This window comes from Hemiscyllium ocellatum, chromosome 25 (genome assembly GCF_020745735.1).
Source record: "Hemiscyllium ocellatum isolate sHemOce1 chromosome 25, sHemOce1.pat.X.cur, whole genome shotgun sequence".
In the NCBI taxonomy this organism is placed as follows: Eukaryota; Metazoa; Chordata; class Chondrichthyes; order Orectolobiformes; family Hemiscylliidae; genus Hemiscyllium; species Hemiscyllium ocellatum.
This window is the reverse complement of record NC_083425.1, coordinates 41375971-41394330: the sequence shown is the minus strand read 5'-3', so window position 1 is coordinate 41394330 and position 18360 is coordinate 41375971. Positions and strand designations below refer to the sequence as shown.

The window sequence follows — 18360 nt, the reverse complement described above, 5'->3', positions numbered from 1 at the left end:
TTATCTCAACACTTGTTACTTCTATAAAGAATTCTAATAAATTAGCAAACATTAATCTGTTGGCAAAAAGAATAAAGAACATTACTATTATTTAACTAGTGAAAGCTTGCAAAACTCATCTGCAAAGCGTGACCAGAGTGTCCTGGTACTGAATCACAAAAGGTCAGTTTGCAGATATGACAAATGATTAGGAAGTCAAATGGAATGTTATCATTTATTGCAAGGGGAATGGAATGTAAAAATTGGTAATTTTCCTGCAACTGTATAGTGCATTGCTGAGGGCAGATCTAATCTACTATGCACAGTTTTATTTTTCTTATATGAGAGAATCTAAATGTATTAGAAACAGTTCAGAGAAGGTACATTAAGCTGATTCATGGGATGAAGACGTTATTTCTGAGGTAAGGTGACTTTTACCCACTGGAGCTGATCCTCTTGATGAGATCCTCAGGGGTATGGTGGATGCTGAGGGGATGTTTTCCCTCGTGGAACAGATTAGAATGAGGTGACAATTTAAAAATAAGGGGTCGCTCATTTAAAGTGGAGCTGAAGGTAATTCTTTTCATCTCAAAGGGTGGCTGGTTTGTGGAATTCACTTTCCCACATTATGGCAGAGGCAAGGTCATCAAATATTTTGAAAACTGAATTATATTGATTCTCTTGTCAATCATATATCAGAGGGCAAAGCAGTGGACAGGAAAGAAGAGTGGAAGGCCACAAACCAATCAGTCATTGTCTTAAGCAAATGGTGAAGCAGGCTCCAAGGGCTCAATAGCCTACTCCTTTACTTGATTTATATGTTTATATATTTTTAACCAGTTGATTACTATAAGCATAATACTTCATTTTTAAAAAAGTTGCATTTATATAATGACTTCCATGCTCTAAGAATGTCCCAAACTATTTCCCAACCTCTGACTGTATCACTACCAGCAGGGAGGAATTTAACTTTGCCAGGTTGTTGTTAAAAGTACTGGTATCCTGAAACTTGGACTTATTTTCCACACCATGAGGATGGAAACTGGTGGAACAGCATGTTGAATAATGTATTTGGCAAAGAATCAATGGAAGGAAGTGTTGGCTATCACAGTTTGAGAATTAGTTTCTGGCTCGCAGTACCTTAAGTAGTGTGTAGCTGAACTTGAAATGTGGCAACAAAAGAGTGCAAGTCGGCAGGTCCAATCGGTGGTGAGCACTTTCACCACATGATTCCCAAAAAACATAACCAACATCTTGGTTGCATAACTGAAATGTAAGATCACCATGAGAAATTCAACCTGTACATGCTGGACCAGTACCATGAACGACACCTGTCACCACACTTTAAATGAAATGGGATAATTCAGTAACAATACAGGCATCTACCCTGCTTTACAGAAAATTGTCCAGCCATGTTTGGTCCAAAAAAAATACATTTCCAAACCAGCCTGGGATTATGGTGGTGGTAGTTCAATCAATGTCTTTAAAAGAGTACTGGATAATTATCATGAGTGAAAATGTGCAGGACTATGGGGAAAACATGAGGGGAATGGGTCTAGCAGAGTTCCTGTTGTAGAAAGTTGGCTTGGGCATGAGGAGCAGAATGATCTACCTCTATAATTTGATTATTGCCATGTTTTCTATAATGGAGTATTCAATATTTTCTATCAACCAGACAACTCTATTTACATCCACTCCCCACTACATCAGCCAAAAGAAGGTCTTTCTAGCAACTATCATCCCTTCCTTTGAGCCAGAGGTTCTAGGTTGGAGCCCCACCTCAGGGCTTAATGACCATAGAGGGTGCATTCACAACACAATTGACCATTTAGCTCCTCATGCCTGCTCCACCATTCAACAGGACCATACTGGTCCTTTATTCCCTACACGTGACTACATGCCTGGAATAACTGCACAGAGCTTCGTATCCCATAACAATTCACCCTTTATTTACATGTGGTCAGCTAGCTCACAGTCAGTCCCTGAATTGAAGAGATTCTGAATCCTCTGTGTATTTTTTATTTAGTGCTTATTTCCCTCCAGCATCCATGCCATCTGTGTGTAGGTGTAGCACACAGTGAAGAAGTACTGAATGCAGAAACCTTTATTCATAGTCTACCATCAGGAAGCAAAAAAACCCAAGTGGCCAGTGACAGACAGTGCCCTTCTCTTTAGGGGCAATGCCTCGGTGATCGAAATACTGAAGGGGATGGTAGAGATTAAATCAAAATAGAATTGGAGGGGGAAGTAAAATACTCCACACTGCATGGTGCCCACCTCTCCCTGAAAACCTTGAGGGTACTGGGAAGACACTGCATGCATCTTCTCCAGAGACACCCGGGCCTGAACGTTCCCCTGTTTATATATATTTTTTTCTTTATTTTTTATTTTAGCCTGACAATACCCAGCCAGCTTGGAGTTCAGTCCCCTGAACTGTCTCTGGTTCTATATATGTTTTTCAAATTAACCCCCAGACTACCACCAAACAGCAGTGGTGCTAATTTTTCCCAGCACCCATGTCTAGTATGTGCAGGTGTAGGACACAGTGAAGAACAATGCAAAAATCTTTATTCATATTCCACCACCAGGAAGAAAGGAAATGCTCGAGTGGCTAGTGACAAACAGTGCCCTTCTCATCGAAGGACAATGCCTACGTGATCAAAAAAGTGAAAGGGAGGGCAAGGACTAAATCAAAATAGAATTGGAGGGGGAAATAAAACACTCCACAGCCCACGATGCCCACCTCTCCCTGAAAACCTCAAGGGCATTGGTAGACACCACGTGCAACTTCTCTAGGGACACCCGGGCCTAAACATTCCCTTGTTTACATTTTTTTAAATGGAGAATCCTTGACACTGATCTAGCTGGAGGAGAAGTAAGGGGGGAGGTGTGGGCGCAAGTTTTGCATTTCTTGCGGTTGCAGGGGAAGATGCCGGGAGTGGAGGTTGGGTTGGTGGGGTGTGTGGACCTGACGAGGGAGTCAAGGAGGGAGTGGTTTTTTCGGAACGCTGATAGGGGAGGGGAGGGAAATATATCCCTGGTGGTGAGGTCCGTTTGGAGGTGGCGGAAATGACGGCGGATGATACGCTGCAGTCAGCTCTCAGAATGAACAGAATCTCTGACACTCCTGTTTTTGTTTGATTTCCAGTAGCCACACAAAAATGATTCAACAGAGGCCAGTAGCCCATCACCAAGTCACACTTTACTTCCACATGGAGCATCATTGACGCTGATCCAGCTCCCAGATTGAACCTCTGACACTCCTATTTACATGTTTTTTAACCGTTTGTTTTTTGACTGAGTGCATAAAACTTTATTTATATTCCACAACTAGGAAGAAAGGAACCACCCGGGTAGCCAGTAACAAGCATTGCCTCCATAACAAAGGGTAATTAAATCAAAATACAGTCGGAGGGGAAATAAAGCACTTCACACCCTGTGGTGCCCACCTCTCTCTGTAAAACCCTGAGGATGTTGGCAGACACCATGTGCTCCTTCTCCAGGGATACCCGGGCCTGAACGTTCCCCTGTTTATATTAGTCAGTCAGGGTTTACTGATTGACCAGGTTAACAACCCCAGTCAAGGATCTCATAGTCAATGAAATCTACCTGGTTCCAATCACTACAGAGCCTTTTCCCCATTACCCTGGATTCTCCGACTGATCAAGAAACTATTTACTTCAGCTTTAAATATACACAAGGACGCTGCCCCCACAGCTCCCTATGGTAAGGAGGTCCAAAGACTTACACCCGTCTGAAAGTAGAATTACTGCTCTTCTCAGTCTTAAATTGTTTTCAAATAACAGTCCGTTTGCCTTCTGGAAGTCTCCATTAACCCAGTCACCGCCACCCAACCACCACAGAGAGTGCAATCCTGATCCTAAACACTCTCTGCGTGAAAAAAACTCCTCGGATTGCTGTGGCTTTTGTTGTCAATGATCACAAAAGTGTGTTTGTTTTGAGCTACAGGGTATACCAAGCCCAGAAGTGGAGTTAGCGTAAAGACTGAGGCCAGGCCACGCTGAGTTAGAGCTTGCCGCTGGCATCAAGCTGTGGAGCTGTTTCGGAAACGCGCTCTCACTCTTTCTGTCCCAGAGTGAGCGCCGTACGTGGGGGTGAGAGGTCAGAGACACCCGGTGGTTGCCAGGGCAGCGGCCGGCGGTCGGCAGCGAATTGGCGGCGGATGGCTTTCAGCGAGAGCCGGCCCGAAGCGGCCGAGGTGGAACAGGATGAAGGGGCGGGAGGGGAGCCCGATCTCATCGCTAAGGCCAACTCACTGCAGACCTTCAGCGAGAGCGAGGAGGTCCGGAGCCTGCTGCTAGGCCTGGGCAGCGCGGGCGCCGCTGAGCCGGCCCACAGCGAGATCATCAGCCAGAAGTTCACCGGTGAGCCCGCGCCGCTTCCTCCCTTCCCCGCATCCCAGACAGTACTCCACCACACATCCCCCTCACCCTCCACCCCCACCCACTCCCCCCATCCCCCTTCCCCCGTCATCCCCCCCCACCCCCTCATCCCCCCCCACCCCCCCATCATCCCCCCCACCCCCCCATCATCCATCCCCACTCCATCCATCCCTCCATCATCCATCCCCACTCCACCCCCCCATCCCCACTCCCCACCCCCACCCCCACCCCCATCCCCATCCCCATCCCCACCCCCACCCACCCGTCATCCCCCCCTTCCCCACCCCTCCGTCATCCCCCCTTCCCCACCCCTCCGTCATCCCCCCTTCCCCACCCCTCCGTCATCCCCCCTTCCCCACCCCCCGTTCATCCCCTCCTTCCCCACCCCCACCCCCCGTCATCCCCCCTTCCCCACCCCCATCCCCACCCGTCATCCCCCCTTCCCCACCCCCATCCACTCGTCATCCCCCCCATCCCCACCCCCATCCCCCCCATCCCCACCCCCATCCCCATCCCCACCCCCACTCCCCCGTCATCCCCCCCTTCCCCACTCCCCCGTCATCCCCCCTCCCCACTCCCCCGTCATCCCCCCCTTCCCCACTCCCCCGTCATCTCCCCCCTCTTCCCCACTCCCCCGTCATCTCCCCCCCCTCCCCCACTCCCCCGTCATCCCCCCCCTCCCCCACTCCCCCGTCATCCCCCCCCTCCCCCACTCCCCCGTCATCCCCCCCCTCCCCCACTCCCCCGTCATCCCCCCCTTTCCCCACTCCCCCGTCATCCCCCCCTTCCCCCACTCCCCCGTCATCCCCCCCTTCCCCACTCCCCCGTCATCCCCCCCTTCCCCACTCCCCCGTCATCCCCCCCTTCCCCACTCCCCCGTCATCACCCCCTCCCCACTCCCCCGTCATCCCCCCCCCTCCCGGGTACCCCGTCATCCCCCCCCTCCCGGGTACCCCGTCATCCCCCCTCCCGCGTACACCGTCATCCCCCCGTCCCCCGTCATCCGTCCCCTCCCCCCTCTCCCCCTCCTCTCCCCTCCCCCCCTCCTCTCCCCTCCCCCCCTCCTCTCCCCTCCCCCCTCCCCCACCTCCCCTCCCCCACACCCCTCCCCCACCTCCCCTCCCCCCCCCCCCCCTCCCCCCCCCCCCTCCCCCCTCCCCTCCCCCCCCCCTCCCCTCCCCTCCCCCCTCCCCTCCCCTCCCCCCTCCACTCCCCTCCCCCCTCCTCTCCTTTCCCCTCCCCTCCCCTCCCCTCTTCTCCCCTCCCCTCCCCTCTTTTCCCCTCCCCCCTCCTCTCCCCTCCCCCCTCCTCTCCCCTCTCCTCCCTCCCCCTCCCCTCCCTCCCCCTCCCCTCCCCTCCCCCTCCCCCCCCCCTCCCCTCCCCCCTCCCCCTCCCCCCCCCCTCCCCCCTCCCCTCCCCTCCCCTCCCGTCATCCCCCATCTCCCCCCCTCCACCCCCTCCCTCCACCTCCCCCCACTCCCCCTCCCCCCCTCCCCCCCGTCACTCCCCCCTCCCCCCCGTCACTCCCCCCCCCCCCCGTCACTCCCCCCTCCCCCCGTCACTCCCCCCCCCTCCCGTCACTCCCCCCCGTCCCCCCGTACCCCCGTCACTCCTCCCCCCTCCCCGTCACTCCTCCCCCCTCCCCGTCACTCCTCCCCCCTCCCCGTCACTCCTCCCCCTCCCCCCGTCACTGCCCCCCTCCCCGCCATCACTGCCCCCTCCCCCCATCCTCCCCGTCACATCTCCCTCCCCATTCACTCTGTCTCTCCACCCCCCCTCCTCCTCGCTCCCCCCCCCTCCCCCGTCACTCCCCCCCGTCACTCCCCCCCGTCACTCTCCCCCCCCGTCACTCTCCCCCCCCGTCACTCTCCCCCCCCGTCGCTCTCCCCCCCCCCGTCGCTCCCCCCACCCGTCGCTCCCCCCACCCTCGCTCCCCCCACCCGTCACTCCCCCCCCCAACCTCACCCCCTCCCCCTTCCCCGTCACTCTTCCCCCCTCCCCCGTCACTCTTCCCCCCTCCCCCGTCACTCTTCCCCCCTCCCCCCGTCACTCTTTCCCCTCCCCCCGTCACTCTTCCCCCCTCCCCCCGTCACTCCCCCCCGCTCCCGTCCCCCCCCCACCCCCCCCCCGTACCCCCGTCACTCCTCCCCCTCCCCCCCGTCACTGCCCCCCTCCCCCCCGTCACTGCCCCCCTCCCCCCCCGTCACTGCCCCCCTCCCCCCCCGTCACTGCCCCCCTCCCCCCCGTCACTGCCCCCTCCCCCATCCTCCCCGTCACAGCCTCCCTCCCCGTCACAGCCCCCCTCCCCGTCACATCTCCCTCCCCATTCACTCTGTCTCTCCTCCCCCCCTCCTCCTCGCTCCCCCCTCCTCCCCCGTCACTCCCCCCCGTCACTCCCCCCGTCACTCCCCCCCGTCACTCTCCCCCCCGTCACTCTCCCCCCCCGTCACTCTCCCCCCCCGTCACTCTCCCCCCCGTCACTCTCCCCCCCGTCACTCTCCCCCCCCGTCACTCTCCCCCCCGTCACTCTCCCCCCCGTCACTCTCCCCCCCGTCACTCTCCCCCCCGTCACTCTCCCCCCCGTCACTCTCCCCCCCGTCACCCCCCCCCAACCTCACCCCCTCCCCCTTCCCCGACACTCTTCCCCCCCCCTACCCCCGTCACTCTTCCCCCCCTCCCCCCGTCACTCTTCCCCCCCTCCCCCCCGTCACTCTTCCCCCCCCCCTCCCCCCCGTCACTCTTCCCCTCCCCTCCCCCCGTCACTCTTCCCCTCCCCTCCCCCCGTCACTCTTCCCCCCTCCCCCCGTCACTCTTCCCCCCCCCCGTCACTCTTACCCCCCCTCCGTCACTCTTACCCCCCCTCCCCCCGTCACTCTTCCCCCCTCCCCCCCGTCACTCATCCCCTCCCTCCCCCCCCGTCACCCTCCCCCCCCCCCCCGGTCACCCTCCCCCCCCGGTCAACCTCCCCCCCCCCCCCCCCCCCGTCACCCTCCCCCCCCCCCCCCCCGTCACTCTTTCCCCCTCCCCCCCGTCACTCTTCCCCCCCCTCCCCCCGTCACTCTTCCCCCCCCCGTCACTCTTCCCCTCCCCTACCCCCGTCACTCTTCCCCCCTCCCCCCCGTCACTCTTACCCCCCCTCCCCCCGTCACTCTTCCCCCCTCCCCCCCGTCACTCATCCCCCCCTCCCCCCCCGTCACCCTCCCCCCCCCGGTCACCCTCCCCCCCCGGTCAACCTCCCCCCCCCGTCACCCTCCCCCCTGTCACTCTTTCCCCCTCCCCCCCCGTCACTCTTCCCCCCCTCCCCCCCCGTCACTCTTCCCCCCCCTCCCCCCGTCACTCTTCCCCCCCTCCCCCCCCCCCCGTCACTCTCCCCCCCCCCTCCCCCCCTCCCCCCCGTCACTCTTACCCCCCGGCACTCTTCCCCCCCGTCACTCTTCCCCCCCCTCCCCCCGTCACTCTTTCCCCCCCCCCCGTCACTCATCCCCCCCCGTCACCCTCCCCCCCCCCCCCCCCCCCCGCCCCCCCGTCACCCTCCCCCCCGTCACACCCCCCCCGTCACCCTCCCCCCGTCACTCTTTCCCCCTGCCCCCGTCACTCTTCCCCCCCTCCCCCCCGTCACTCTTCCCCCCTCCCCCCGTCACTCTTCCCCCCTCCCCCCCGTCACTCCTCCCCCCCGTCACTCTTCCCCCCTCCCCCCCGTCACTCTCCCCCCCCGTCACCCTCCCCCCCCGTCACCCTCCCCCCCCGTCACCCTCCCCCCCGTCACCCTCCCCCCGTCACTCTTCCCCCCTCCCCCGTCACTCTTCCCCCCTGCCCCCGTCACTCTTCCCCCCTGCCCCCGTCACTCTTCCCCCTCCCCCCGTCACTCTTGCCCCCTCCCCCCATACCCCCCGTCACAGCCCCCCTCCCCGTCACAGCCCCCCTCCCCGTCACATCTCCCCTCCCCGTCCACTCTGTCCCTCCCCTCTTCCTCCCTCCTCCCCACCCCCTCCTCCCCACTCCCTCTCCCCCACCCCTCCTCCCCCATGCACCCCCCTCCTCCCTTGTGCACCCCTCTCCTTCCCCCTGCCCCTCCTCCGCCTCCCCTCCCCCCTCCCCACATTCACGCCCCCCCCCACCATTCACGCCCCATTCCCTCCATTCACGCCCCCCTTCCCACCCATTCACGGCCCCCTCCCCACCCCTCCTCCTCACCTCCGATTCACTCCCCCTCCCCCTCCCCCGTTTGCGTCCCCACCCCCCCATTCGCCTCCCCACCCCCCCATTCGCGTCCCCCCCATTCGCGCCCCCTCCCCCCCATTCGCGCCCCCTCCCCCCCTTTCGCGCCCCCTCCCCCCCTTTCGCGCCCCCTCCCCCCCCTTTCGTGCCCCCCCTTTCGCGCCCCCCCATTCGCGCCCCCTCCCCCCCATTCGTGCCCCCTCCCCCCCCATTCGCGCCCCCTCCCCCCCCATTCGCGCCCCCTCCCCCCCCATTCGCGCCCCCTCCCCCCAGTCATACACCCCCTCTCCCCCATTCACACCCCCTCTCCCCCTGCTCACAGCCCCCTCCACCCTCTCACATCCCCCTCCCCCCCCCTCTCACAACCCCCTCCCCCCCTCTCACAACCCCCTCTGACCTGCTTTGTTTATGAGGGGAGTTCAGTGTAGTTTCTGGTCAGTGCTAACTCTAAGAATGTTGATAATGGGGAATTTAGATGGTAACACCATTAAATATCAAAGTGCGGTGTCGTTTATTGGAGATGGTCATTTCCTGGCATTTGTGTGGCATGAATGTTACTTGACACTTGTCTGCTTAAATCTAGATATTGTTGAAATCTTGTTGCATTTGAACATGGACTGCTTTAGTATCTGTGGAATCACAAATGGTGATGAATATTGTGCAATCACTAGTGAATATTCCCACTTCTGACTTTATGATGGAGGGAAGGTCATTGATGAAACAGGTGAAGACGGTTGGAATTCCTGCAGAGAAGACCTGGAGCTGTGATGAGTGACCTCCAACAACCCCAACTGTCTTCCTATGTGACACGTATGACACCAACCAGCAGAGCGTTTGTCCCCTGATATTCATTAATTCCAGTTTTGCTTGGGCTGCTTGATAATGCACTTGGTCGAATGTGACCCTGATGTCATGAGCTGTTAATCGCATGTCACCTCTGGAATTTAGTTCCTTTGGTTATGTTTTGAACCAAGGCTGGAACGAGGTCTAAAGCTGGCCCTGGCGGAATCCAAATTTGAGCAGTGCTGCTCGACAGTATTGTTGATGATACCTTTTGCATCACTTTACTGATGATCAAGAGTAGACTGAATTTGATTGGTTTGGATTTGTCCTGCATTTTGTGTACAGGATGTACATAGGTAATTCTCCATATTGTTGGCTAGATGCTAGTGTTGTAATTGTACTGGAAGAGCTTGGCGAGGGGAACAGCAAGTTCTGGAGCTCAAATCTTAAGTACAATTGCCAGAATATTGTCAGGGCCCAAAGCCAATGTAAAATGCAGTACCTCCAACCATTTCTTGAAATCATATGGAGCGTATAGAATTGGCTGAATACTGGTATCTGCTGCTGGGGACCAATGGAAGAGCCTGAGATCGATCATCCACTCAACACCTCTGGCAGAAGATTGCTGTGAATACTTCAGCCTTATCTTTTGCACTGATGTGTTGGGCTATTCCGTCATTCACAATGGGGATATTTGTGGAGTTGTTTATGTGCCCAACACCATCCTTGATTGGATGCGTCAGGACTGCAGAGCTTCGATCTGATCTGTTGGTGATGGGATTGCTTAGCGCTGTCTATCACTTGCTGCTTATGAGGTTTGGCATGTAAATAATCCTGTCTGTTCGCTTCACCAGGTAGATACTTCATTTTTAAGATACACCTGGTGCAGCTCCTCGCATGCCCTTCTGCACTCTCCATTGAACTAAGTAACCCTGTTGTAATTTGTGATATAGGCATGCTGTGCTTTAACTATTGTGCGACTATTGATAGTCACTGGTAACACAAGATCAGTAAGCTATAAGGTATGCACAGTCAGGAAGCAGCGATCACGTTTGGATTGAGAGATAACCCAATTTGAATATATAGTTCAAAGACTTTGGAGGCAGTGTGGGAATTCATTGCAAAAGGGAAGAGATGTTCTTGCTTGCTTTTTGGCTCATAGTTTGTTAGAGCTGTTTTGGAGGGTAACTTGAAGCCTAGGACTGGGGGCCCAGCCCAAAAGAATGACGACATCACAAGAAAACTGTAAATTTAATAGTTTGTAATAGCTGCTAATTTGACAATCTATGATAGGTTCCTTTCAGATTTAAGGTAAATAGGAAAAAATATTTACAAATTGCAAACTAAAAGAGCGATAGGAAATTTAATAAGAACAAATCAAAAACTTAGTAAAGAAAATAGGGGCCAGCACCTGCATGATGTTGGAGTGGGTAGACCCCATTGTGGTTGGCTCAGAGTTGATGAGTCTGAGATTCGAACACTGCGACGCATCAGGAAGGGAGTGTGTGATCTGGCCACTGTGCTTCAAGAGGCAGTTAACCCTGTGGATTAATTAACTTGAATTTGTTCAGTGATCAGGGATCAGAGGGTGTGAGTATGAGCAGGTGGAGGGATCCAGGAGGTATTGCTGGAAGAGCCTGAGCCCTTGAGCTTGTCTAACAGGTTTCAGTTTGTTGCTCCTTATGTGGACTAGAGCTGGGGTTGTCGGGGGGATAAGCAAACTGACTATAACACTGGGAACCATTAAAGAGGGGGGAGAAAACAGAAATGTAGTTGTAATCAGGGACAGTACAGTCAGAGGAAAAGGCACTGTACTGTGTAGCCAGAATCAAGACTGTCAGAGGCTGTATTGCCTGCCTGTTCCTGGGTTTAGGATATCTTATCTGGGCTGCTGAGGAACTTGGAGTGGGAGGAGAAAGATTCAGTTGTCGTGGTACACGTAGGTACTAACAATATAGGTACGGAGATGATGAAGGTTTTACTGAGGAAATATGAGCAGCTAGGGGCTAAATTAAAAGAGTAAAACCAAAAAGATGATAATCTCTGGATTTCTACCTGAGCCACAAACTTGGTCGGGGTGGTGAGGTGGTCAACAAGATTAAAGATGGAAATGTGAGCCTGAATGATTGGTGGGGAGAAATGGTTTCACCTGAATCATGCTGAGATCAGAGTCCTGGCAAATTGCATAATTATGGATAGGGCTTTAAACTAAATAGTGCAGTGTTCAGTTGCATGGAAAAAGTTAAGGGAGGGAGGAGAACTTGGGAGACACTCTTAAATCTGCCAGAACAAGAAGTAGGATAGATAGAGAATATGGAAAGGCTCGGGAATCTAATTTCAGCCACAACCGATAAGTGGACAGCAATGAGAAGGCAGATGGTCAAACCAGAACTGAGGTGTTGGACTTAGATCCACACAGTATGTGAAACAAAGTAAATGAGCTTTTAGTGCAGATTGAAATTGGTGGGTATGATGTTGTGGCATCATAAAGACAAGACTGCAAAGGGATCAGGGATGGGAATTAAGTAGCTAAGAGTATGCATCCTATCGAAAAGACATGGAGATGGGCAGAGGGATGGCGTTGCTTTGTTAGTAAGAAATGAAATTAAATCAATAGCAAGAAGCGATTATAGAATTGGAAGGCATAGAATATGTGTGGGTGGAATTGAGGGACTGCAAAGGAAAAAGACCCTGATGGGATTTATGTTCAGGTATCCTAGCAGTAGTCAGTATGTGAGGCAGGAGATAGAAAAAATAAATCAGGGGATTGAAACTGCATGTAAGAAATGCAGTGTTACAAATATTGTGGATGCCTTCAACATGCAGGTGGACTTGGAAAGTCAATTTGGTAGCAGAACCCAAGAAAAAGAATTTGTAGAATGTCTGCGAGATGGTTTTTCTTGGAGCAGCTTGTGGTAGAGCCCACTAGAGAACAGGCAATTCTGGATTTGATGATGTGTAATGAGGCAGATATGATTAGGGAGCTTGAGGTGAAGGAACCCCAAAGGAGGCAGTGACCATAATATGCTCGAATTCACCCTGCAGTTTGAGAGTCAGGAGCTTTAATCAAATTTAATGATATTGCAGTTGAGTAAAGATAACAACAAAGACATGAGGGGAGAGCTAGCCAGAGTTGATTGGAAGGGGTGCCTAGCAGAGCAGCAATAGCAGTAGTTTCTGGGGGAAATTTGGGAGACACAGAAGAAAATTATCCCAAGAAAGAAGAAACATTTCCAGGGGAGGACAAGGCAAACATGACCAACAAGGGAAACCTAAGAGAGCTAAAAGCAAAAGAAAAAGCCTACAATGTGCTGGAGATTAGCAGTAAGCTAGAGTCTTAGAGATGTCCAGCATGGAAACAGACCCTTCGGTCCAACCCGTCCATGTTGACCAGATATTCTAACCTAATCTAGTCCCATTTGCCGGCACTTGGCCCCCAAATCTCCATCCTATTCATATACCCATCCAGATGCCCCTTAAATGTTATAATTGTACCAGCCTCCTCCACTTCTGGAAGACAACAGTAGAAAACTAGAACTTCAAGAGAGACAGGGACAGTGGTGAACACAGTGGCTTTCACTAAAGAGAGGTGCAGTGGAAGCTAAAAAGGTCTGAAGGTGAATAAATCATCTATACTCTGAAGGAAATAGCTGAGGAGATCGTACAGGCATTGTTGGTGACCTTTTTAAGAATCACTGGAGTCAGGGAGGGGCTCAAGTACTGGAAACTGGCTAATCTAATGCCCGTTTAAAAAAGGAGGCAGGCAAATGATGGGAAATTATGGTCTGGTTAGCCTGACTTTGGTTGTTGGTAAGATTTCCGGGTCTATCATTAAGGATGAGATTGTGGAATACTTGAAAGTACGTGGTAAGGTAAGACCGAGACAGCAAGGGGAGGTCATGCCTAACAAATGTGTTAGAATTCTTTGAGGAGGAGATAATGAGAAAGTTAGACAAAAGAATGCCAGTGGATGTGATCTGTTTGGATCTCCAAAAGGTCTGTTACAAGGTGCTGCAGAGGAGGCTGCTAAGTATAAGAGTTCAGGGTGTTGGGGCAAGGTACTGGCATGGAGAGAGAATTATCTGACTGGCGGAAGGCAGAGAGTGGGGATAAGGGGTCTTTCTCAGGATGGCAGTCAGTAACAAGTGGACTTCTACAGGGGTCAGTTTTGTGACTACAGCTATTCATTATAGTTGTGCATTAACAATCTGGATGAAGGAACTGAAGACATGTCACAGGCCACTCGGGTGTTTCCTTTCTTCCTGGTGGTGGAAAATTGAACCTTGTGTCTTTCACTGTGTCTCACATCTGCACACACAACATGGGTATTGGGGACAAAATTAGCATACTGCAGTTAGGCGGTAGTGTGGGGGTAAAAAAACCCAAAAAAACCTAAAGGCATTGTTGCTAAGTTTGCAGATGATACTAAGATACTTGGAGGGATAGGTACTGTTGAGGAAGTAGCAAGAATGCAGAATTACTTGGACAGAATAGAGTGTGGGCAAACAAATTGCAGATAGGATACATATAATTCCAAGTGTTCCACAATCTCCTATTTCCCCCCTCCACCCCATCCCTTTTCCCTCCCCATTGCCACAGAAGGCATGGAGGCCAGGTCACTGGAGGCCATAACAGAGATATTTAAGTTCTTGTTGTGCAGGGGAATAAAAGATCATGGACAGAAGGCAAGAGAATGGGTTGAGAAATATATCAGCCATGATTGAATGGTGAGACTCAATGGGTCAAATTGCCTAATTCTGAACCTATATCTTATGATCCTATAACGTACCTGTTTAATTTCACTGTATACATTCTCAGTAGCATGCGTTATAGTAATGGAAACAAGAAAGAACCCATACTCTTTTGAAAATAGAAAGATAGAATGCTGGATATTACACAGCATGTCAATTCAGCATATTTAAGGAGAGAAATTAATGTTTCAAGCATGAATGTTCAATTGAATAACAGACAAGTTTAGTAAATTTGTTTTATTCATTCGTAGGAAATGGCAGCATTGGCTGAGCTGATAATGTCTATTGTGTGCTAGAAACAGCCTCTGCTAGTGTTTATTAAATTTTCCTTTTATTTCAAGTCCTCACTGGCCATTGTGTTTGTAGCAGTTTTTATTTTGTTGAGCATTTTTAAGACAATCTTGAATATTGAACATGTAACACAACTAAAGGTAAGGCGGGCCATACAGTTCATTGTATCACATTTACTCTCTCCGAGACACCTTTCATCTTGCCTCACTCAATTCTATCTGCATAGCCCTCAGTTCTGTTCCATTTTCTTATTACTGTATGTGGCATTATTCCCACTCCAACTCCCTCCTTCTGTTAATGTACTTACAGATTGTTTTATTATTTCATTTGATAATGTAATTTCATAGTTGCTCTTTTGTAACATTGCCTTATTAATTTCTTTGCATTCTTTTTCGTTTTGATGTTTGTCCTTGCTTTTTATGTCTGGAAAGATATTTGGCAAAGGAAACAGATAACTTTTCAGTTTGGTGCCTTTTGTCAGAAATGGAAAATGTTGGTGATGTAGCCTTCCAGCACGTACAGGGCAAGGAAAGAAAGACAAGAACAAAAGGAAGATTTGTGTTAGGGTGGTAGGATAAGTGATTAAATAACAAAAGGGATGATGTGCGAGGTAAAAGGAGATGGTAGCGAGCAAGGAACAAAAGACATGATGGGTCTACAGGATGTGAAAATGGAAACAATAATTGTATCACCTGGAGTGTTGCCTGAAAAACTGGGACACAGATTATGATCTGAGATTGTTGGGCTCAATGTTGAGTGTCCAAAAGTCTGTAAATTGAAACTTTATTTTGTTTCTATTAATACACATGGATGTGATTTCTGACTTCCTGATGGCTGTATCACTTTTTCAACTGTCAGTCAGCAAAATTTCTATTAAGTACAGCTGCTCCTCCTCCCCTTTATCTCTTTTCATTTCTTTAAAATATTCAATGTCTCCTTGTTAATTCTGATTTTCCTATCGTCATGATCAGTAACCCTGACTATATATGGTTCATTGCAAAATATTTTGCCTCCAGTTTTACTGTTTTATTGTAGACTCAACATTTCTGTATACGCAGCTTAACTCCTTTTTAATCATATTTTTGAACTTCTCTTCTGTAACTCCATTAAAAAAAATCTTGGCCATTAATGATCCTCAGTCAATCTGTCTGAGATTCTCCTGTTTTTTAATTTCTGTTTCATTTTTTTGTAGATTTCTCCCATCATTGAAACAATATTAAGCACCAGAAAAACAATTCACAGAATTGTAACAGCATAGAAGGAAGCCAGTTGGCGACTTAGAGTTGTGATTCTATAGTCTTCACAGCAAACCAATAACAATCTAAATTAGAATATTGTAAAATTCCGTGATATAATTTGCATAACATATGAAAACTTGAATTTTGTATTGGCTTTTTTAAACTGGTGGAGGCTGTGATTGGCTCCAATCTGTGATGGTACATTTAGATAAGCATTAGTTGTTTAAGAATGGGTTTATAAGATTCTTTGAGGGAAAAGAGTCAAGTCAATGTTAATTTTTGGTGCTGGCTTCACACCTAGGTGCATTAGTCTGTATTGGATTGATGCACAACCAACACTTTTCACATTGTCACTTTGTTTTGCCACAGATAACATTAGCATTAGACAAAGTTATAACAGCTTTGAATGTTGTCTGCAGAGTAAAAGTAATGTTTTCACAGCCATAGGAGAAACAAAAGTCATTGTCAGAAGTACCTTATAAGAATCCTATTTATCAATTGGATTATATACTTACAAATTTTGCCTTGGTAACAGTTGTTTACCCATCATTGAGCTGGCTTTCCTTTCTGCTGTTTTGTCATTCCAAAATTCTGTGAATTCTAACACATGAGGAGGATAATGAATAAAGCTTGCACGTTCATTGTCACTAAGTTCGTCTCAACTCCTATGTATTTGTCACTTTTGCTGTCTTTCCTGCACCTGTCACAAACTAACAGTGACATGGTGAGCATTATGTCAGTCATGTGTTGGGCATGATGACGTCAGACAAGCTAACATCCCAGTGCTGCCTGCCCAAAATGGTGGACTTGGGGATACAGGGTGAGGAGTTCTGAGATTTGAAAAAAAATGTATAGTTCTTCAGTAATAGTAGCACTTCTCAATTATGGGTGGAAGTTACTACCAATTCGTTAGAATTAAACTGGTAGTAAGCAAAGATTACTGCTTTAACATTTTCAGCAAAATTAGTCTAATGTACCTTGTTTACATTCAAAGCTTTCAAGTGCACTGGACATTTTAAAATTTACAACATTTTCTCTGACCAATAATAATTTATCACTTTTCTTTCCAATGGCTTTACATTTACTGGTTATTTCAAAGAGTTTCTGTTTTAATTTATGATTTATACATTTTTGTTTTGTCTTTACCTTATTATTTTTTGCTTTTAAATTCGCCTTATAAATTTGACACTCTGTTCCCTACCATGGTGGAAATGGATCTTGCTCTTTCTGTCTTAGAATTTACTGCACATCTACTCTGAACTTCAAAACAGCATTGAACATAGTGTCAGCAACAGAACTTGTTCCTTGTCTAGAATGCGAGGGTATACCTCTGAATGTGCACTGTTGGTGTCACAGGACTTAGGGTTTTGGCAAGAGGCAGGAATGAAAAAAAAACTTCTTTGACAAAATTTTGTTTATGAGATTCTAAACCTTCTCTCAAACTGTAACTGCCACTCTACAACTGAGAGTGTACCATGTCACATTAAGTGCACTTTATCTAATTGCCAGTCTCTGATAAAGAAGTTGCAGTATCATGATTGATTTAAGGATGTTACTCTGCAATCCTAGCATGGCATTTTGTGCCCTTGTCTGTGGTGATTTTTGAGATGGGAAGAGCATGTAATAGATTGGAACAGTGGCTGACAGGGACACCACCACCCCCATCTTGCCCCCGTGCAAATTAAATCAGTGGCGGAAGGGCTCTTAAGTGGGATGTTATTGCCACAAGTACCTCATCCAAGTACTGTTGTTATTGAGCCAGCAGCAGACAGGTCTGCTGTCACAAGATGATCTTGGCAACTGAACGTATATAGGTGACTTGTGTCCTGTGAGAGCTCCTTATTCAAAGGCACTCAGTTCCTGATTGAGCGATGTACATTGGGAATAGAGTTGGAGGCTGATGCTGAGAGCCCTCCCCTCCTCTTTTGCTGCTGACCCAACTGCATCCTCCGCCCCGTGACCCTTAGACTGAGAAATCCCTCGTGCCACATCTTCATTCTAACCTGGATTATTGCGTAATCTTGGGCCTTCAGTGATTATATTTCGCACAGCATTCACTGCCTCATTGGCCAGCAGCTCTCAGTAGGCTGGACTTCCCTCCTTTAGAGTCTTGATCCACTGAAGGCCCGGCAGTGGCATGTTATTTGATGATTGCATCATAATCTGGTAGACCTTCCTCAGCTGATGACCAAGCCATAGGAGCATACAGAATTGAAGCAGAAGTGGGCTGAAAATGTGTTGCTGGAAAAACGCAGCAGGTCAGACAGCATCCAAGGAGCAGGAGAGTCGACGTTTCGGGCATGAGCCCTCCTTCAGGAATGAGGAAAGTGTGTCCAGCAGGCTAAGATAAAAGGTAGGGAGGAGGGACTGGGGGAGGGGTGTTGGAAATGCGATAGGTGGAAGGAGGTCAAGGTGAGGGTGGTAGGCCGGAGTGGGGGTGGCGGGGAGAGGTCAGGAAGAAGATTGCAGGTTAGGAAGGCGGTGCTGAGTTCGAGGGATTTGACTGAGACAAGGTGGGGAAAGGGGAAATGAGGAAACTGGAGAAATCGGAGTTCATCCCTTTGGGTGGAGGGTTCCTAGGCGGAAGATGAGGCGCTCTTCCTCCAACTGTCGTGTTGCTATGGTCTGGCGGTGGAGGAGTCCAAGGACCTGCATGTCCTTGGTGGAATGGGAGGGGGAGTTGAAGTGTTGAGCCAT

The 18360-nt window shown here is 50.6% G+C and overlaps 1 protein-coding gene across 1 annotated transcript in view; it reads left to right on the top strand.

Annotated features, from left to right (window-relative positions):
• The first annotated feature begins 4100 nt into the window (after nt 1-4100).
• The window catches only part of tbcd (tubulin folding cofactor D), a 281039-nt gene continuing 266779 nt past the window's right edge, over nt 4101-18360 (top strand). The window contains exon 1 of the mRNA XM_060844252.1: nt 4101-4364. Coding sequence (XP_060700235.1) covers nt 4163-4364 — 202 coding nt within the window. The 5' untranslated portion in view covers nt 4101-4162. The remainder of the gene's footprint in view (nt 4365-18360) is intronic.